General features: G+C 45.1%; 1 protein-coding gene and 1 long non-coding RNA gene across 6 annotated transcripts in view; one reads left to right on the top strand and one right to left on the bottom strand.

The window, feature by feature from the left end:
* The window catches only part of LOC133490449 (uncharacterized), a 27,556-nt gene extending 5,965 nt beyond the window's left edge, over positions 1-21,591 (bottom strand). Inside the window, exons 1-6 of one of the 5 annotated variants that reach the window (XR_009792215.1) lie at positions 21,457-21,591; positions 21,126-21,356; positions 17,346-17,574; positions 17,018-17,056; positions 9,194-9,333; positions 7,881-8,019 (exon numbers count right to left, since the gene is read on the bottom strand). This is a non-coding gene — a long non-coding RNA (uncharacterized LOC133490449). The remainder of the gene's footprint in view (positions 1-7,880; positions 8,020-9,193; positions 9,334-17,017; positions 17,057-17,345; positions 17,575-21,125; positions 21,357-21,456) is intronic. The other 4 variants (XR_009792213.1, XR_009792214.1, XR_009792216.1 and 1 more) reach the window with 4 other exon arrangements.
* LOC133490447 (RIMS-binding protein 2-like) overlaps positions 1-21,716 on the top strand; it is a 39,392-nt gene that overhangs the window by 10,983 nt on the left and 6,693 nt on the right. The window contains exons 4-19 of the mRNA XM_061800530.1: positions 1,073-1,230; positions 1,458-1,537; positions 1,607-1,716; positions 5,484-6,302; positions 8,530-8,553; positions 9,201-9,352; positions 10,220-10,948; positions 11,017-11,172; positions 11,409-11,555; positions 13,440-13,542; positions 14,368-14,499; positions 17,380-17,543; positions 18,851-19,019; positions 19,097-19,197; positions 21,165-21,236; positions 21,520-21,687. Of these exons, the coding sequence (XP_061656514.1) occupies positions 1,073-1,230; positions 1,458-1,537; positions 1,607-1,716; positions 5,484-6,302; positions 8,530-8,553; positions 9,201-9,352; positions 10,220-10,948; positions 11,017-11,172; positions 11,409-11,555; positions 13,440-13,542; positions 14,368-14,499; positions 17,380-17,543; positions 18,851-19,019; positions 19,097-19,197; positions 21,165-21,236; positions 21,520-21,687 (3,284 nt within the window). The remainder of the gene's footprint in view (positions 1-1,072; positions 1,231-1,457; positions 1,538-1,606; positions 1,717-5,483; positions 6,303-8,529; positions 8,554-9,200; positions 9,353-10,219; positions 10,949-11,016; positions 11,173-11,408; positions 11,556-13,439; positions 13,543-14,367; positions 14,500-17,379; positions 17,544-18,850; positions 19,020-19,096; positions 19,198-21,164; positions 21,237-21,519; positions 21,688-21,716) is intronic.

Raw genomic sequence — 21,716 nt, 5'->3', positions numbered from 1 at the left:
GCGTGGGTTTTTTCCGGGTACTCCGGTTTCCTCCCACATCCCAAAAACATGCAACATGAATTGGACACTCTAAATTGCCCCTAGGTGTGATTGTAAGTGTGACTGTTTGTCTCTATGTGCCTTGCGATTGGCTGGCAACCAGTTCGGGTTGTACCCTGCCTCCTGCACGTTGACACCTGGGATAGGCCCCAGCACTCCCTGCCACCCTTGTGAGGATAAGCGGCAAAAAAAATGGATGGATGGACGGATGAATGGTATACAAAGGGTGTCAGAACATGTCCTTCAATAGGTTGCATCCAGAAAAATGGCTGCTTTGACAATCTATAGTCTACACATTTAATTTATTCATAGTAATACATAAAAAACATCTATAAGTTTAATTTAAGATAGCTGCAGCAATTCTATATAGTTTTCATATGAGGTGTGGGTCATGGTGTGTTGGTAATTTTGTGGTCCAGCGCAGCCCGGCACATTTATAGAGGTCCCGTCTGTGCTGTTGTAGGCGGGCGTGATCCTGGCCAACTTCAACCCTGTCCAATCAAAGTGCCTCCTCTCATTCCCTTTAAATGCCCCACGCTTGTGCTGCACTGAGTGTTTGACATGGCGGAAGAAGAAATTGATTTGCTTTCAGAGATAACTTTGAGGAGGGAATTCACACCGTGAGGTGGGGACTAAGAGACCACATCCATTTATGTGCTCCCCTTTGCTGCTAACTATAAGAGCAATGAACGGCCTGAGAAAGAACAAACCTTTTTAGTCTGCAAGAGCTGAGTGATTTACTGCCGTCTACCCGCTCTTTTTTCCTCCAGCCATTCATCCGTCTGCACTCTTACACTCCAATTTGTGTTCCCCGCATTTTTTCACATGTTTAACCCCAAGGACATCGACGGTATTTAAGGACAAATGCGCTGCACGCTCTTTTCGATTGGGGACACACCAGCCACGGCCGTGGAGGGCGCTCGCCCGCTCGCTTACTCTAACAGGAGATCAATGGGCGCGCAATGAGACGCAAATGGCTTGCAGGAGGAATGACGGTGGCTCTTTAATTGTGATGAAAATCGATTTCTCCCAGGCGATGAGCGAGCGCCAAACGCGCCACCACTGATCTCCCAGTTCTTGCAGTGCCCACGGCGGACTGGAGACAGCGAACGACCAGATTGCCCGTCCGTCAGGTCCCGCACCCTCAAATTGGACCGCGCCAGCTGCACTCGCTGGTTGACCCCGTCAGCGGTGAGTGGTCGATGTTGCGATCAAGCCTTGTCGGACACGACTAGCACTATGCCGGAAAAGATACCGAGTTTTTAAACTCAGAACGACGACAGGTTAATTCAAATGCTCGGATTTCACTGTTGAGGTTCAACCACAGAAAACCGATGGGTGGTGTCTAGAGCCTTTATCTTGCTGCAGTTTTGATTTTTACAATATGCTTTCTTTTTGGATTCGTTCTCAAGTTACAGATGGAGGATGAACCAAGCCCATCATCCAGGTCCAAGCCTCGCTACACTGGCCAGGTCCGCCTTTGCACTGCCCGATACAGGTAAGAAGCGTCACCTTCGTTGTTTATTTGTCGGGAATCCATCTTTAAAGCCCCAATTTGTTCTTTCAGTTATAATCCCTATGATGGACCAAACGAACACCCCGAAGCGGAGCTTCCGCTTGTGGCCGGGAAGTATTTGTACGTGTACGGCAACATGGATGACGACGGTTTCTACGAAGGTGAGATGGAAAATGGATTCCGGCATTAAGCGTTGCTCAACTGCTATTAGTTGTCGGCGTATTAATAAATTGAAGTGAATCGGCAACTATGAATCGTGACATGAATCGAATCGTTGCTAAATCGAATTGGAACACGTATGTGTATATTGGATGGGGATTTCATGTCATTTTTTTATTTATTCTGGCCACCACCATCCCAATGTCAAAGAAAAATATAGTCAAGAAAACTCCAAACTTTTAAAATCAATACATTCATACAAGCATGCCATAAAATTAGCAAGAATCGAGATTTCTGTCCATGTGTTTTTGAGTGGAGAAATTACATGACAAAAATGTGAAATTTTTAACACATACGTGTTTGTACTTAAATTAGTGTATTTTAATTTAGATGTTATTATAAGACAGGGGTGTCAAACTCATTTTTCTCGCGGGCCACACTGTTTTCCGGTTTCCCTCAGAGGGCCGTTATGGAAATAAATATTTAATCATCTCATCATATTTACATCATCAATTTATGAACTAGTTTTGGACTCAGAAATCGAGGGGAATGTGTTTTTCAAAAAATGCTTGTAATATCTCAACTTCATCATTTATGCTATCTGACAATTTGAAATTTTGGTAGGATTTTTACAAGAATCATAGAAATTGACACTCTAGATGTGGCTTCGCTGGGCAACATGAAATCATGTGGCGAGCCAGACAGATCTGGCCCCCAAGCCTTGAGTCTGACACCTGTGTTCTAAGAAGTCCAGAAAAAAAAAATCCATCTTACCTACTTTTGGCAAAAAAAAATAAAAAAATCTTGCTATGCAAGATTCCAGTCTTGATTTAATTTAAAAAAAATGGTTTATATGTATGTATTTCTATATTTTAATTTTAATAAAAAGTTTTTTTTTTTACTGGTGACCAGATAGATTTCCCATCAAATATCAAATCTGTTATGAGGGCCTCTCCATCAGACGCATTGATAATCCCTGGAAGTGAGCAAGCCCTGGGGTGGGGGGTGGAGTGGCGGGGGGGCAGCGTAGAATACCGTAGATGGCGTTGCGCTCAGCTGCACTTACTCATTAAAATTGAAGTGGGGGGGGGGGGGGTGAGATTACAAGGCGGCGTGAAGGAGGCGTGTGTGTGTTTACCATAAAGGAGAGAGACTCAGGCAGCCGACCAAGCTGTTGTCAAGACCTTGGTCCCTTTTAGCCTGATGACTAATCCATCAGCGGCACGTGCACAAGCATGTGCGCACACACACACATACGCCTCAAGGAGTCAGTGGCAGGGTTCAGTGGGGGTTAAAAGGATTTGTGAGCAAGATGAGCTTTTCTCACGACAAAAAGAAAATCATCGCTAAGAGGAGTTCCTTTACTAAGCCACGAACTGCAGGTCGCTCAGATTTAGTGTAAAATTAATGCAAGATGTGTACATTAGGAACCAAATTATGAGGCCTTCTTGCTGTTATACCTACAGGGAGTCCGTCTGTCATGGGCCACAGATCAGATATGAGATCTCTGGGGTTTTATGGATTGTTACATATGACGGTGAGGGCGCTGACCAGAACCAAACAAAAACTTGAAGTAGTCGTCGTAGTAACTACAATGGTAAAAAGGCTCAATGCTAACCTTAAATCTGGTACAAGAAACACATTTGGTGTTAGCAAACTACTTGAGTGAGACACAACATCCCTATTGTAATGTTGGAAATTTGCCTTGATGGAGAGATATGTACCAACAACTAGGTCCATATGGTGTAAATTTTCTGTTCAAGTGGGCCAACTAGTATTGTACAGATTCATAGTTTTGACATTCGACATCGTGGCTGGTGGAAGACCAAGTGCCACTCAATGCCCTACTGATTATTCACTGTCACCCTGCAACTGACAAGTGATCAGCCCAGTGTACAGACACCATTTAGCCATCAGTAATTGGGGATCAGCTCCACCAAAGTAAGCCTTTCTGCCACTGGTTCCCAACCACTGGACTGTGCGGCCCGTCCCCGATTAGCGAACACATGGTGTCTCGCGTGAACCTTCACCGCGTCGACAAGTAACATTTTGATCAGCAAACCACCCCGGTATCACCACTACCCCCGCCCAGTTTGCGAGTCGTTTCCATCAGGAAATCCGGTCAGCACTAAATCCCCGAACCTTGATGAAGGGTAACCGTTTTGTGAAAAATTTCATCTCAACAGGTCCCTGGTTGAAAAATAACGGGAACTACTCCTCAAAACTAAATGAATGCATTTTCTCCTGAGAACCCAGGGTCTTATTTTTCTTTTGGCTTGTCCCTTTAGGGGTCGCCACAGTGTCTCATCTTTTTCCATCTAGGCCTATCTCATGCATCCTCTTCTCTAACACCCACTGTCCTCATGTCCTCCCTCACAACATCCATCAACCTTTTCTTTGGTCTTCCTCTCCCTCTTTTGCCTGGCAGCTCCATCCGCAGCACCCTTCTACCAATATCCTCACTCTCTCGCCTCTGGACATGTCCAAACCATCAAAGTCTGCACTCTCGAACCTGGTCTCCGAAACATCCAATTTGGCTGTCCCTCTCATAGGCTCATTTCTAATCCTATCCGACCTGCTCACTCCGAGCAAGAACCTCAACATCTTCATTTCTGCTACTTCTAATTCTGCTTCCTGTTCTTTCTTCAGAGCCACCGTCTCTAATCTGTACAACATGGCCAGCCTCACCACTGTTTTATAAACTTTGCCCTTCATCTTAGCGGAGACTTTTCTGTCACATAGAACACCAGACACCTTCCGCCAACTGTTCCACCGCACTTGGACCCCTTTTCTTCACTTCCTTACCACACACTCCATTGCTCTGTGTTGTTGACCCCAAGTATTTGAAGTCGTCCACCCCTACTATCTCTTCTCCCTGGACCTTCACTCTTCCTCCTCCGCCCCTCCCATCCATGCACATATATTCTGTTTTACTTCAGTTAATCTTCATTCCTTTCCTTTCCAGTGCGTGCCTCCCTCCATCTTTCTAATTGTTCCTCCGCCTGCTCCCTGCTTTCCCTGCAGATCACAATATCAAATGCGAACATCATGTTCCAAGGGGATTCCAGTCTAACCTCGTCTGTCAGCCTATCCATTACTACCGCAATCAGAAAGGGGCTTAGCGTGGATCCCTGATGCAGTCCCACCTCCACCTTCAATTCTTCTGACACACCCACGGCACATCTCACTGCTGTTCTGCTGCCCTCTTACATGTCCCGTACTAATCTATTCTCCTGAGAACCCAGTGTATTGTATGTTAATAAATCCTCCATTTTTAAATCACCAACTTATTACAGACCACAAAACTTTCACTGATAATGATTTGTTTTCAAGGTTCTCCTCTTTTTTTTTGTTGGAGCCATTAATGGGAGTCACTTTTCATATATTCTTGTGTTCAGATCAGGGTTTTTTTTTTTTTTTTGCATTTAACTATAATCTGATGAAAGCAGAGTCAAAGTTAATTGATTGAACCATGAGTTGCTTGAGCAGGAATATGAACTGGTAATCTTCTGGTTGGAGAGTGTAGACTTACTCTCTATGCCAAGCAGCACGCAATCAAGTTGGCCTTTCCATCTGGAAGTGGCATCAGGGAAATTCCTCTGCAAGTTAGTTGATCGGGAAGAGGAGATGCCCAAAACACTATTAGTCAATAGTTGACTTTGATCATTAAACATCAGTACGGACTGGTAAAATCAGCTCATTGACCGTCTCCTCATCGGTTCAACCCCAAATTGAGGCACCCATCACTTTCCTCTTGTTTCTCTGACAGGTGAGCTGCTGGATGGCCAGCGAGGACTTGTCCCATCAAACTTTGTAGAGTTTGTCCAGGACAAGGAGAAGCTGTCCATTCAAGCTGGAGATGGAGGAGAAGGTCTTGGTCCAATGGAACATACACCCCTAGCCTTGATGTGCGTCGACGGAGGCGCTGGCCAGGATGGTCTCCTAAGCTCGACGAATGCCTTGGTGCCCTGTAGCAACGGGACGGTGGGGCCCCTGGACCCGGAGGACCTGGCCGAAGACGTTGTGCCTTATCCTCGAAACATCACTTTGATCAAGCAGCTGGCTCGGAGCGTCATCGTGGCCTGGGAGCCTCCCGTTGTGCCTTTGGGCTGGGGGAACATCTCTGGCTACAATGTTTTGGTGGACGGCGAACTCCGGGCCAGCATACAGTTTGGCGGGCGTACCAAATGCCTGCTGGAGAAACTGGACCTGGACGGCTGCGTTCACCGCGTGTCGGTACAGAGCGTCACCGACAGGGGCTTGTCGGACGAGCTGCGCTGCACCCTTTTAGTGGGAGCCAACGTGGTGGTGGCGCCTTGCGGTCTCCGGGTGGATGACATCCAGCGGGACACTGCCGAGCTCTCCTGGTTGCCTAGTAACAGTAACTATGGTCACACAGTCTTCTTGGACGGAGTCGAGCATGCAGTGTTAAAGCCGGGGAGGTATAGACTCCGCTTCTTCAACCTAAAGCCGCTGACGGTGTACAAAGTGACGGTGGTGGCACAGCCTCACCAGGTGCCATGGCAACTGCCTCTGGAGCAGAGGGAGAGGAAGGAAGCGGGAGTGGAATTCTGCACTCAAGCTGCAGGTCAGCAGTACATCATGGAGACGGTATCAATAATGGATGCGTAGCTTCATAGACACCAAAAGACTGTCAAAACTTCTACTTAGGATTTAGGAAAAAATGGATACTGTAGATACTTGTCTATGTATATTTCTATTTGCTTTCATATCTTAATACAAATACGATATAAAGTGTACACTCACCAGCCACAACATTAGCTACACGATCATAATCCAATGCTAGTCAAAACAAGACAAATCCTGCCTTTACAAAGATATTCATGCTCAGTTTTGGTGACAGTGGTATTTATTGGGGGCGTGGTTTGCAATATTCTAGTTCACAGGTGTCAAGCTCAAGGCCCGGGGGCCAGATCCGTCCGGCGACAGGATTTTATGTGACCCGCGAATGGCGAATCACCTGTGTCAACTCCTGTGATTCGTGTTCAAATCTGTACAAACATTTCAAATTGTCGTATCATAAATGATAACATGGCGATATTGCAAGCATGTTTGGCTTACCAAAGTTGTAGTAATAGTTCATAAACGTTCACGTGTAAAAATTATGAGGCGATTAAAGGTTTTTATGGTTTCGGCCCTAACGGCGCTGCCCAGTTCTATAGACGGGGGCAATAGTGAAAAATCTAAACCTTTGTCCAGATTTTCTACTAAATTGAATAGGTTATTCTTGCTATCATAGCAATCTGTGGCCACCAAGGACTGTATACTACTGGATAATTGACTGGTATGTTAACAGAATAAAAAAAACATTACATTTATTGTTGGCAGACACCAATCAATGGTTTTGTGTAGGACGGAATTGGTGGGGTGGTGCAGCGTCTTAAGAAAAACAAATGATCCAGTCCTACACCGCTTATCCTATAGAGCTCGTGCACCTACGTCATAAAATCACGTGACTTTTGTTTCCGTCGCCATATTGCCGGTCACGCTAAGCATTGATCAATGCTAAGTCGGTTGGAGATGACACGGAAATACGTCTTGTAGCACGACGCCCAGACTCTTGTCCGATACCGTCAGACATTTAGAAGGTGAAAATAAACGACAGTACGTGGAAAAATTAGATGAACCCGGCATAGAGGATTTGTATTTAATGCCGTAGGTGATGTTTTCGCCGATAAGAAATTGGACCGTTAATTCGTTTCCGCTTGTCTCGGACAACCGGATCTACACATGGATCTGGTGAGTAAATCGCCGAGATTTACACGGAAAAGTTTGAAAGCGTATAAAAGTCTGGACGCATATGAATACTTTGTTGGTGGATCTGTGCTCATCAGGAATAAATCCCACACAGTGACGGTTTTGACAGCTTGTGAACGCGGAAGCGTTTTCGGCCACACGTTAACCTTTGCCGGAATCCATCGATCTTTTCTGCTAGTATTCAATACAAATACCAATATTTAAATAAATTACCCCTGGTTTTACACAAACTCGCATTCATTATCTATGATTGAAAAAAAAAAAAGAGGATGGAGTCGTCTCCATGGAACGTACATGGAAGCGATTGCAGATGCATTGTTCTCAAATGTGTCAACTTGGCATTATAAATACTTTTTGGTAATTTGAGATTGAGAAGAATAATTCCTACCTGAAATGAAGCAATCGCTACACAGTCTATGTATTTGGTTGGGCACCATCATCATGTTTAATTGCCGAAATCCATCGATTATTTTCTGGTCTTTTCAGCTGGTATTCCATAGAATGATCTCCTTGAATATCCGTCTCACCTGTTGTGACAACCAACAGCACAACAGGTCTCGGGTATTGAGAATAATCTCCTCCGGTTCAATGTCGAGCAGCTCTGTTTGACCCGCAAGATTGCGCCCGTGAAAATGGTGACGTCACGTGCAAAAGGTCTGTTGAGAAGTGAGGAGACCTGGAGCCTAACCTGGCTGAATTTTGGGCAAAAGGCAAACTACACCTCGGACTGTGTCACTGGCCATTCACATGGTAGAACTAAAATGTTTCATTTGATTTCACTGAAGCCACAGCTGTAATTTTCAAAAGCACTGGTCCATGAAAGCTGGAATCCAGGTTTTCGGCCTTGTTAAAGGCATCCCATTAACTGAGCGCTGCTTTCGTAAGGGAGGATTTTTTTTTTTCCAATATATTGGGCATCATAAGAATAAGAATGCGCGCCCAATGTTGTGACTGGTGAGTGGGTTCACAATCTTGCAGATGAGTCCAGGTCCAACATTTCCTTACTGTGCCATTGTTGTGTATTGTATCTCGTTTAGGTTCGACACCATATTGCAGAACAGGTCAGAATCAAATATCAAATCTCAGGCTGGATTTCACACACGTGTCACTCCTGAATGACGTGCGGCATTTATAATCACTGATGAAATCACTACGTTATCCGAAACCAGACGAAATGCAGTTTTGCCCGGCTTTCCTCGCAGCACATTACTAATTAGAACAAAACCAAGCACCACAAGATATGATCACTTATTGTCCCGATGAGTCATTTTCTCCGCCTATAGCGTAGCCGACTTAACCGTTATGTAATCTAAAAAAATGTGCCTCTACTCACTGAAACAAAAGTTTTGTATAAATATGCGGTCTTGCATGTTAAATCGAGTTTTGTATGACTGCACTCTGATGATTGATTATCTCTGATACATCTTGTGATTTGTGTTATTTTGACGTATAGTATATTTAGTAACATACATCACCATCGTAATGTGAATGTAGCTCACTAGCCGTGATAGATTATCTCAAAAAATGCACAGTTAATACTCAGCATGCATTTTTTAAATGAGCCCATTTGGTTGTTTTCAGACTTCCGCTCCCACCTCAGCCTGTGCATGTCGATGCATTTGGGCAATGCTTGAACTCATTTGTCTCGTTTGTACGTCAAACTGTGTTGATTGTGAATGAATTCCGAACGTCCTCTTTTACCTTTCAGGCCCTCCCTTGCCTCCGCAAGATGTGCAGGTGCTCTGTGGGCAGGCTCCCGGGGTGCTACAGGTCCGCTGGAAGCCCCCACTTCTGTCTCCCACGGGCACGTCGAATGGTGCCAATGTCCTTGGCTACGCTGTCTGCACCAAAGGACAGAAGGTGATGTGCATTTTTTAATTTTTTGGTTAACCATATTCTGGTCATGTTTGACACCTCAAGAATCCCAATTGATGTGTGGATCACAAATGTGCCACTTTTGGCTGGATATTTCACGACATTATGCCATTTGTATTCCAAATGCACATATGATACCGACAATGGAACATTTCTGACTTCACATCAGGAGCTAAAGAAAAGCTTCTTCTGCCCTCTGGTGACGGCAATGCTCAATCAGCCCCTTTAACTTGAAAAGGTGCTTCTGTTTATTTTATTTGTTGCTTGTCGTCTTTCTATATAATTGATTAGAAATGTAGCCAAAACAAAAACAAAAAAATTATCACAAAATCTGTTTTAAAATACCAATTTTTAACATCTAAACATTTCTTAAAACTGCTGTCATTGCTCAAGATCATTTTTGTTAGAGACATTTGACAATTATTGATCAGAAGAGAGAAAAAAATGCTCAAATTAGGCCAGATTGTCGGTGTGTATGTGTGTCTCGCTTTTTTTTTTTTTTTTAGTCATTTAAGTAATGCAAAGCAAATTTATTTGCATAGCGCATTTCATACACGAGGTAACTCAATGTGCTTTATAGGATTAAAGGCATTTGAAAACAAAGAAATAAAACATTTAAAACGGAATAAAAACAATAAAAATGACAAAGAATTAAAACCGCATACAGTGCAAGTAATATGATGAAAAAGTGGATATATTCTAAAAAGCATGAGAAAAAAAAAAGAGTTTTCAACCTGGATTTAAAAACATTCACACTAGTAGACTATCTGTGACTTCTATCAACCTATTAATATACAATTGTGACGAATTTGCTGCGCCGAAGCCAATCGAGCGCGTCTGTCTTGAAATCAGATAGCGGAGGTGATGTTCCCAATGGCAGACTATGTGACCGTGGAGCTGACGCGGATACAGTGCCTGGAGGCCAGGGAGGTCATAGTCAGGACGCTGTCCGCACAGGGGGATTCCCAGGACTCTCACGTCGCCCTCATTCCAAACAACCTGCTCGTGCCTCTACCTCCGCTCCCTCTGCCAGCGCCGATGCACGCCCACCCCCACGCCCAGCCTCACCTCACGTCCCCTCACCACCCTCATGCCGCCCCGCAACTTCCTGCCCCACCCCAAGCCCACGGCCAACCGCTCCCGCCCCACCCGCATCCTCCACATCCTCAACCCCACCCGAGGCTCCCCCACCCGAACCACAGTCGGCCGCCGCATCCTCATCCGCAGCCCCTGCGCCTCCCTCACGGACCCAGGCCCCAACACCGACTGCCTCTGCAGCCCCACGCCCATCCCCACCCTGTACCTCAGAGACCATTAAGTGCCAGAGACCTGGATGCCAAAGAGCAAGCCGGCCACCACGGGGCCGCCGTCCCGCCCGGTTGGGACCTCGCACGTTCCCCTTCTACCCAACCGCCTGTACCCATGCAGGGCCACACCCTGGAGCCCCCTCCCTCTGGAAATCCACGTTCTCCCTCCCCTCAGAGGATCCTGCCGCAGCCGCGAGGCACTCTCATCCCAGACAACGTGGCCAAAGCCATCGCCCGGGAAGCAGCGCAGAGGGTGGCGGCAGAGAGCGGCAAGGTCTGACCCTCCGCACTCGTGGTTGCCATGGCAACATTGCACAAATACCCTGCTGTCTCACATTCCAGGGGGACCGGAGACCCGTTAGCTACGGCGAACAGGGTCAGTCCTTTCGCCAGCATCACTCCGATGAAGAGGAGGAACACGAGGAAGGTTTCGCACGTCGCCGCCGAAGAGGCCCCTCAGTTGACGAGTTCCTCCGAGGCTCCGAGCTCGGAAGGCCGGTACGTGTAGCGCGGCGAGCCGTTTCACGGGATCGGTTTGAACAGACTTGACCTTAGACGGAAAGTCCGTGACACGAGCGTGTGAGTGCAAATCTGGCTGAGTTGCATGCAAACACGACCGCGCCCGGCGTCTCTTGTGTGTGCGTTCACGTGTCGTGCGTGTTTGGCGTGTGCATGTCCGTGTGTATGTGGATTTAAACCAGCGGGTCTGTGTGTTTGTGTGTGACTGTCAAAAGCCTCACTATAGTCACAATGAAGAGTATCACAGCGAGAGCAGCCACGGCTCTGACCTGTCTGACATCATGGAAGAGGATGAGGAGGAGCTGTACTCAGAGATGCAGCTGGACGAGGCACGCCGACGCAACTCGCACAACACACCCAAGGTGCAGTTCTTTGCACATGCTGTACTTACTAAACCAGCGAGGCTCATCACCCTCCAAATTTACCCTTGGTTTCGGCAAATTGCACAGGCGCAGATGCCGCGGCCTTTTCTTGCATTTGGTATGTGTTGTTAGCGTGTGCTGAGTTTAGACTGAGTACAGTAGAACCTCCAAAGTCGAACACAAATCGTCCGGTCACGCAGGTCGGGTTGTTCTCATTTCAAAACAAAACGTTTTGAATACGTTTAAATAGGATTCATGCTCGGCTCAATCTGTATCTGTCACGAAACATTTATGGATTGTTTACAAAACATTTTCTAATACTTGACAAGTATGAAGACAATGTAACCACATGAGAAACGTGGAGTAGTACCATAAAATACTGGACAAATTGAATTTGTCCTGTTTCTAATATAATTCCCCATTCAAATGAATATACAGCAAATACAACTACAGTTGTCACCACATATTTGTGGTTGATTCACCTATTTGCTGATTTAATCCCCTTACCCTTAACCCTTACCTGAATTAAAGGGAGTCCTCGGGTTAAGACGGTCTTGACCCAAGACATTCCGCCATTTTGCCTGGTTAACGCTTGTCCGAGTTTGTGCCCCGGGAGTATCTTTGCATTTTTTGCTCTAGTGGAGGCCAGACTCAGGTCAGAAGTAAGTATATGCGAGCAACAGATGCAACAATGCCTAGAAAGAGTACCACAGCCTTGAGGATGCTCGTGGAAAAGTACAGAGAAGCTCAGAAGAGAGTCTAGAGAAAGCCTATGACAGAGTACCAAGAGAGGAACTGTGGTACTGCATGCGCAAGTCCGGTGTGGCGGAGAAATACGTTAGAATAGTACAGGACATGTATGATGACAACAGAACAGCGGCGAGATGTGCTGTGGGTGTGTCAGAAGAATTTAAGGTGGAGGTGGGACTGCATCAGGGATCCACCCTGAGCCCCTTCCTGTTTGCGGTAGTAATGGATAGGCTGGCAGATGAGGTTAGACTGTAATTTTGGTCCAATTGTTTGGACGTGTTCAGAGGTGAGAGAGTGAGTGTATTGGTAGAAGTGTGCTGAGAATGGAGCTGCCAGGCAAAAGAACGAGAAGAAGAGCAAAGAAAAGGTTGATGGATGTTATGAGGAAGTACATGAAGACTGGGGGTCTTAGAGAGGAAGATGCACGAGATAGGCTTGGATTGAAAAAGATGACATGCTGTGGCGGCCCCTGATCGGAAAAAGTCGAAAGGAAAAGAAGGAGATCGCCCCAAAGAAGAAAGCTGTGTCTTTTAGCAATGCCAAAAGAAAATCTATCATGGAAACGAAGCTCAAAATCATAAAAAGATTGGAGAAAGGCGAGACACTAACACGACCAAGGCTTCAGTCAGTCGACCGTTGTGACAGTTTTTAAAGACAAAGCCCGTATTTTAGCGCATGTGAAGGGTTCCGTCCCTATGTCGGATACAATGATCACAAAACAAGGTTCTTTGATACTTGTCGAGATGGAGAGGATGGAAGACCAGGTTCCTTCGCAATAGCTAAGCACAGCCTAGATCGAGAACATCGGCACCATTCGACTTTGGAGGTTCCACTGCATCGGCAAAAATTTGAAATCTAACATTGACGGGGGCACTGAAAGCTTTCGTTGAATTCACGCCTCCTACTTTATAGTTCCACCTGTCATTTTAGAACAATACACTTTGTCGTGGGCTTGTTTGTGTGCGTTTGCGTGTCCGTCAGTGTGTCTGTGTTTCAGTGTGCCTGTCTGCGAGCGCTGCATGAGTTCGTTTACATACGATCTGTCGAAGTATGCCAATGCACATTTTCTGTACATTTTGCACAAACACTCGTCCGTGGACGGCACGTGAAAGGTTCCTGTATTCTCCATTGTAGTTAAACACTCCCTCTAGAGGCCGCCAGGACCGGGAGAGCGGCCGACGGATTCATCACAGCGGCCCGCAGCCTCAGAGACGACCTCTCACGGTCCCTGCCATCGGTCGGTATGCTATTGTATAGTACACTGTACTGTATATTAGTAAATATACTTTTCCCGCAAAGGTTCCATTCATGAGAATATGGACGTCATTGTTCATTTCGTCAGTGTTTCGTGAAATATTCTGCAGTGACTTAACCCCTTCAACCGTTTGATATAAATGAAACAGAAAACAAGATTTTAAATGATAATTATATCTAAAGACAGTAATGGAAAATGACATCCATGAATGCATGATGGAAAATTAGATTTAGAAACAAAAGTCATAGCATGGATTTGGTTTTAAAAGTTAGCAAAGAAATCTCCCACACGTCGGGAAATGTCTTATTATCAACTGAAACCGAGATGGAACTTTTTGGGGATTACTGTAATTCTGAAATTTAGCACAAACACAACACCAAGAGACTGTAAAGCATAGTTGTCATCGTGCTTTGTGGTTATTTGTCTTCAGATGGGGTGTTAATCAAAATGGGGGGAATTCTGAACAGCTCAGCACAAAACCCATCACAAAAACCTGACATTTAGAGCAGGGGTGTGTAGACTTTTTAGATCCACTCTCTGGTCTACAGTATGTTGTCACATACACTGTACAATATCCCTAAACCCATTTTGTACCGTCTCTAATGACATAAGAGCTATTATTTCCATATAAATATGAAACGAATGTTCTATGATGACCTCAGCTCATAACCTTGACTGGCTATATGAACTTTGGAAATGTCTTTTCATTTTTTCCACATTATTCTGTCTTTCTCCATGAATGTCCAGTTAACCTTTTTGGATGTTGGCATTGTAACCCCGGCACCTTGTCATTGGTGTTTCCCGTAGAAGTAACCTCTGAGAATAACAGTGAGGGAAACATGTCGCCCACCGCCGAGGAGAATAGCTATGGCAGAGTAGCTCGGTTCGGGACCACGTCTTCCCGCAGGCGCGGGGGGTGCGGCGGCGGGTCTCCCCATGGTACGTGCTGCACCCCGCAGTCCCGTCTGATGCCGCCACAGCACGCCAACCACAACGCTACCAGCAAGTTGGCAAATGGCAAGGAGGAGCTGGAGACATTTGCGAGTCGCGTTGCTTTGGGACGGGAAATTTCCTGCCGGTTTTGGGGACGCTTTCCAACAACTCCCCGTTTCAAATTTTCCGGGATAAATTTAGAAATATTCCGAGTTGGAAACTTTTCATTGAGATTGTGTCCTTGAGAGGATTTGTCCAACTAACGAAAATTTTTAAAAAGCTCCAAAATATAAAGTCACCCATTTACAATAAAACCTCAGAGTTTTATTACTATGCTATATACGTGATAGGACACCAAAGACATGATAGTTATAATGGCCCATTCATTTTTGGCCAGAAAAAAATATTACCGTAATTCCCGTTCTATAGAGCGCACCAGGTTACAAGCCTCACCGAGTACATTTTGAAAGGAAATACCATTTGGTACATACATACGCTGCACCTGTGTAAAAGCCGCAAGTGCCCACATTGAAACACGAGATATTTACAAAGAAAGACGGTACACAGAAAGAGTTTCACACTAGCGTGGCGCTAATGCTAGTGCTCGCTGTGCTAACATTAACAGGGCCAGTAAAACCCTGCTAAAAATGTTCTATAGAATTTCTAAAGAACTATAGAACTTTAGGACCCAAGTCCTCGAAATTCTGTTGTTCTGTAGAAATTCTGTAGAAAATCACAGCCAAAGTTCTACAGAACAAGTTGTTCTGTACAAATTCTATAGAAGATTTTTAGCATGGAAGTCACTTCCTCGGCACATATATTCCACCGGTCTCATTCTAAACTTTTCTGCTCGAGTGCCCCCTTGCGGCCGTTAGAAAAAAAATACACAAATTAGGCCCATCACCACATAAAACGCAGGGTTGAAAGCGTGTGAAAAAATTTGCGGCTTGTAGGCTGTAAATTACTGTGAATAAATGCATATAATATTCTTGGAGATTAGGTGGAGAAGAATGCCGTTGTGATAAACAGCCGTCTGATAAAGACGTAGTAATTGACCCCTCCGTACAGGACACTTAACCACGCCTCCTGAAGTGACGTCACGCCACGTGCGGAGACGTAAGACAAACAATTCGTAAAAAATGGCAAATACAATACAATACATTGTTAACTGAGACAGACGCCATGCTTCTGATTTCATTCAAATCAACGATATATTATAGATTCTAAATACAATACATTGTTAACTGAGACAGACGCCATGCTTCTGATTTCATTCAATCATTCACACGTAGCAATGTTACGCTAGCGAAGAACGTCTCATTCATTTATACGAGACGTGTATTAAAAATCAAATTTAGGGCATATCTTCGTGCAAACACAGTCTGGTTAAGCTTCGGCCGCGAGCCGGCAAGAAAGCGACACGTTTGTGCAGTCCGATCATCGCTAAATATCGCTCAACAAAGAATAAGTGTCTCAATCGTTCACACGCAGCAGTGTTATGCTAGCGAAGAACTTCAAATTCATTTATGCGAGACATGTATTGAAAATCAAATATAGGGCATACCTTCGTGCAAACATATCTGTTCCGGTTGATATTAGATGGATTTGCGGTCTTCCACAAAGTTTGATCCATCGAAGGCCTTTTTCGTACTGGGTCTTCGGTTTGGGAAAGGGTACGAATCGAACTCCACCAACTAGCCTTTCAGGATACCTGTCGTCACTATTACAAAGTCCGTGACTACACCTCTTAACCATATTTTTTGTTAAATAACCCAAATACGCGATAAAACGCTAACAAAACCTATACTGGACCATGCAATGTTGTCTGAGAAAATGGCGGGAGCAAAAACGGGCTTTGGTTGATGCAGATCTCTGGCCTCTGATTGGTCAGTGACGCGGATTGCGCAATATCCACGGAGGGGTCAATTTTCTTCATGTGAGTAAATAACCACACCCCTTATTTAGCAAATGGAGCAATCCGCTACCTTAATTCCTCCGTAAAGTTTCCAACTTTGGGAATTCCCGAATGTTGCAACCCTACCAGCAAGTGCCCGCTTCTCTTTGATTCTCCTGCTCAATGTTGAACGGCATGACTGCACTGCACCGATATGGTGTCATCCCCGCAACCCGATGGGGTCTGGGGCGTCCACAGCCGGAGATCACGATTGCGACGGCTTCCCTCACTGCACTGAGCCCCCAGTTCCCACCCCCTGCTTCGGATGCCTGCTTCGACCTTCCTTCTTTGCGTTACTATCACACTTTTGGGAGCATTTCAGCATGAACGTCTGAATTCGGTTGCACTTTTGGGGTCGACGCGTCAGGTGTTAACAGGATGACGACAATTCACATCATTTGTTACATTTTGATCCTGCATTCAAATAAACGACTTTACAAGGTCGCCGTGGACTAACCTGCTGAAGTTTTACCCAATAGGTACTAATATTACAATACACGTATAAATTCACTACAGTTGTTGTTGTTTGTTGCGTGCATGTTGTGTCTTTGTGTGTGTGTGTATAATTACCTGTGTTGCACCATGATCTGTCTTGCTTCTTGTTTGCCTCTTACAGCACACAAAAATAACCAAAAACAAACAAAAAAAAAAAAACACTTGATGAATGTTTTTCAGTGAGTTTTTGTAGAGTTTTGCTCGGGGCAACTTTCAGTATGCTGATAAACTGTCATGCATTATTTATTGGAAAAAGTCAATATGTGCATGCCACTCGATATTAGCCTCAAATGAGTTCCGTTAAATGTTGGCTCCTTATCCCAGACAAGATAACGTGAATATCAATTACAATTTTACATGTATTTGTTTGTCAATGCATACGTCTTCAAATATCGATCGTCACCTGCACTTGTTCATTTCTTATTTGTGTGTTGAAGACGGCTACAGGGATCGTCACTCTCCCACCTTCTTCGATGAATCGGAGGCGGAGGAGACCTTTCGGGTATTTGTGGCGCTCTTTGACTACGACCCTCTATCCATGTCCCCCAATCCGGACGCCGCCGATGAGGAGTTGCCCTTCAAGGAGGGGCAGATCATCAGGGTGAGGCTCTCGGACTGGCGCATCGTGTCACCTAAAATATAATAAGATATAATAAAATACGCCCTAATGTATAATGCGCACCCCCAAAGTTAAAAAAAAAAAAAAATCAGGAATACCCTTCTCCCAATGTACAATGCGCACCACCAATTTGCCGCGATACATATGCTCAGAATATTAGGAATCATCTGTATTTATATTTTGTTGGGTTTGTACTTGTACTGTTTTGCAAAAAACTGTCCGTACAACAATCATTAATAATAATGTGCATGTGCTGATGTGGCGCTAATATGATCTCGGGACAGGCCACATTTTATTAATACCGTTAACACATATTTCAGTCTTAAAAATATAAACCCTTTAACATTGTTTATTAAACACTGCATTAAGTATTTGTGCATAGAGCACTTTATCCACTACATTACACATCCTTGGCCAAGTCTTCAAAAAAAGCATTCTTACTCATCTCCAGTCTGAAAAAGATCCATAGCAGCTTTATTTGGTGCATCGCTGTGGAACTCATCATTGATGACATTTAAATATTTTTTTTGAATCCCAAGAGTTTGGGTTGCGCAGTGTAACCTCTCCCCCTCCGTTCGGCTCCAATCCGTAGCACCTTTCACTCTGGGGTCAGGTGGCTATCAAAACAACGTGAGCTCAAACTTCGTAGAAATGAGCGTAATGGGCACATTTTTTAAAAAAAAAACGAGAATTTCAATTATGTGCGCGCTCCCGTTTTTTTTAATGTCCCCAGGACGCTCGTATTACGTAGTTTGAGCTAACGTTGTTTTGATACCCACCTGAAGCCATTGAGGCGAGCTGTCGTTGTTTCGGACTGCGGCGCAACTTCCGGGTAGGCGGCGACATAGGCACGTGTGATGACATTTCTTTTAAAAGCAAATGGATTTTTTTTTGTCTTGGTTTAAGTTTAAACAAACTCACGGGCAGTCGTTTCTGATCTTTGGTGCACTAGCAACAACCACGCTATGCTAACAATCATAAAATGCAAGTTGCCGGAGGAGCTCTGAGAGCTCAGGTTGGGGGCGCACATGACCGTAATATATATATATACACGTGTCACATAAGACATCGAATATCATATCAAAATGTATATGTATACCTTTTTTTTACCACTATGTACCTGTATACGACTATACAATGTGATTGTATTTTTTATTTTTCATCCATACCTAAATATAATGAGCTCTATTAACTTTTTGAAAATATTTTTGGAAAAATTTGCGCATTATTTTCAAGAAATTAACGGCACATATGTCCTGACGCATAGCTCGCTGCCCGTTCTCTGCTAGATATATGGCGACAAAGACACAGACGGCTTCTACAGGGGGGAAGTGAGGGGCAGGATGGGTCTGATCCCGTGTAACATGGTGTCCGAGATACGAGCGGAGGATGACGAAACCATGGACCAGCTCATCAAACAGGGCTTCCTGCCTCTCAGTACCCCAGTGGACCGATTAGGTACTACTACATGGAGAGGGTGAAAGAATCGCCGACTATCTGATGGGTGCTATATTGTCCATTACGACGGCTTTCAGAGCAGAATAAAAGAGGTCTTCGTCGAGGTGAGGCCTCCAGGAGGATGGTGGCTTTGTACGACTACGACCCTCGAGAGAGCTCCCCCAATGTTGACGTTGAGGTATGCAGCAGCCACAATACACTCCATCTATACCTTTGTCATTCCTGGCATCACGGGACAATTTAACATCTGACATTTTTGAAAAGCGGACCCTTTGTTTTCTAATTTTGGTAAAGCCCAACTATCAACGTTACACTTTTTCCAAGATATTTTGTTGTATCACACTGTATACTGTGTTTTGCTGTGTTTAGTGTAACTGGGTTGTGCACACAATCTCGCACCTGAAATAAATTGTGGATAATATTGCTGAATAGAAATTTAGCATTTTACAGTAATTATAGGCGAAGCAGGAAGCAGGCGGAGGAACAATTAGAAAGATGGAGGCACGGACTGGAAAGGAGAGGAATGAAGATTAGCCAAAGTAAAACAGAATATATCTGCGTGAATGTGAGGGGCGGAGGAGGAAGAGTGAAGCTCCAGGGAGAAGAGATAGCGAGGGTGGATGACTTCAAATACTTGGGGTCAACAATTGTTTCCAAAACAGTGGTGAGGCCGGCCATGATGTACGGATTAGAGACAGTGGCACTGAAGAAACAAAAGGAAGCAGAACTTGAGGTAGCAGAAAGGAAGATGTTGGAGTTCTCGCTTGGAGTGAACAGGTTGGATAGGATTAGAAATTAGATCCTTAGAGGGACAACCAAAGTTGGATGTTTTGGAGACAAGGTGAGAGAGAGCAGACTTATAATCAGGTGCGCCTTATACATGGATCAATATTGAGCCTTTGGCGCAGCCCATCTAATGGATGCATAGCCTAACCCCAGCCTCGACTGTGGCGTCTCTTCTATGCACCTTACATTGCGGTGCGCCTTATATATGAAAAAAAAAAACGTTTTAAAGAGGCCAGTCATTGAAGGTGCGCCATATAACGCGGGGCGCCTTATAGTGCGGAAAATACGGTATATTGGTAGAAAGGTGCTGAAGATGGAGCTGCCACGCAAAAGAGTGAGAGGAAGACCAAAGAAAAGGTAATGGATGTTGTGAGGGAGGACATAAAGACTGTGGGTGTCAGAGAGGAAGATGCATGAGATGGGCTTAGATGGAAAAAGATGACACGCTGTGGCGACCCCTAATCGGGACAAGCCGAAAGGAAATGAAGAAGACTGCAATTATAGTAACAGTGTAGCAAATTAATGCTGTTAGTTTTTGCTCGAGTGTACATGCTAGCTGTGGAAACTGGTATGCTAACTGGTCAACAACATTCTTAGTTATATGATACTTTTAAATTATATTTGTGGTAAAAATCAAATGTTTCAAAAACTACAAGGAAGGCAAATCAACAAAATGATACCCCCAAAAATTTGATTTAACACTTAGTGTGTCAGTTTGGTTTGTAAGTTGGTCATCAACAGGGATGGAGAAGAGAAATAAAGTTTAGGGCAGCTCAATTGGTATTTTGTATTTTGAATAATATTTAGGATTCAGGCAGCACGGTGGACCACATGGTAAAGCATTGGCCTCACAGTTCTGAGGTCCCGGGTTCAATCCCGGACCCGCCTGTGTTGAGTTGGCATGTTCTCCCCGCGCCTGCGTGGGTTTTCTCCGGGCACTCCGGTTTCCTCCCACATCCCGAAAACATGCAACATTAAAAATTGTCCCTAGGTGTGATTTTGAGTGCGGCTGTTTGTCTCCATGTGATTGGCTGGCAACCAGTTCAGGGTGTACCTCGCCTCCTGCCCGATGACAGCTGGGATAGGCTCCAGCACTGCCCGTGACCCTCGTGAGGATAAGCTGCGAATGGATGGATGGATCTCAACTAGAGTTACATTTTTTTCCCACGACAATTATAATTGCCCAAGGGCATTTTTCTGAATTTTGTTCATGGCTTATTCCAAATTTCAGAAATTGGCCTAACTTTTGGAATCAGCTTTCACACACCTCACAGGTTGTTGTATCAATTAATAATAATCATAATAAAAAACACTTCCTACCCATCTGTGTTGCAATTCTCTCCCTCTCTCCTCTGTTAGGCGGAGCTGACCTTCTGCACCGGTGACATCATTGCAGTGTTTGGTGATATTGATGAAGATGGCTTCTATTATGTGAGTGGATCTTGTCGGCCTCGCGGTTCTGAGGACTCGGGTTCAATCCCGCCCCTCCCTGTGTGGAGTTTGCATGTTCTCCGCGTGCCTGCGGGGATTTTCTCCAGGCACTCCGGTTTCCTGCAACATCCCAAAAAACATGCGACATTAATTGGACGCTTTAAATTGCCCCTAGGTGTGATTGTGAGTGCGGCTGTTTGAAAAAGGAAACGTTCACAACCATCGCCAAGGTAAGTCTGCGGCAAGGAGGGCGCTGAGGCGTTGTCTTTCCTCTGCCCCCCAGGGCGAGATCAACGGTCACCGCGGTCTGGTTCCCTCTAACTTCCTGGAAGAAGTGCCTGACGACGTGGAGGTGTATCTGACCGATACGCCCTCCCGCTTCCCCCCCGAGGAGCCCGCCGAGCGGCTCTCCGCCGACTCGTCCGCCGCCGCCGTCCCGGAGGCCAAACGGGTACATCATCGCCACCGCCGCTCTCAGCG

The sequence above is a fragment of the Syngnathoides biaculeatus genome, chromosome 17 (genome assembly GCF_019802595.1).
Source record: "Syngnathoides biaculeatus isolate LvHL_M chromosome 17, ASM1980259v1, whole genome shotgun sequence".
Classification (NCBI taxonomy): domain Eukaryota; kingdom Metazoa; phylum Chordata; class Actinopteri; order Syngnathiformes; family Syngnathidae; genus Syngnathoides; species Syngnathoides biaculeatus.
The sequence above is the reverse complement of the archived record's forward strand: the minus strand, read 5'-3'. Positions and strand labels throughout refer to the sequence as shown.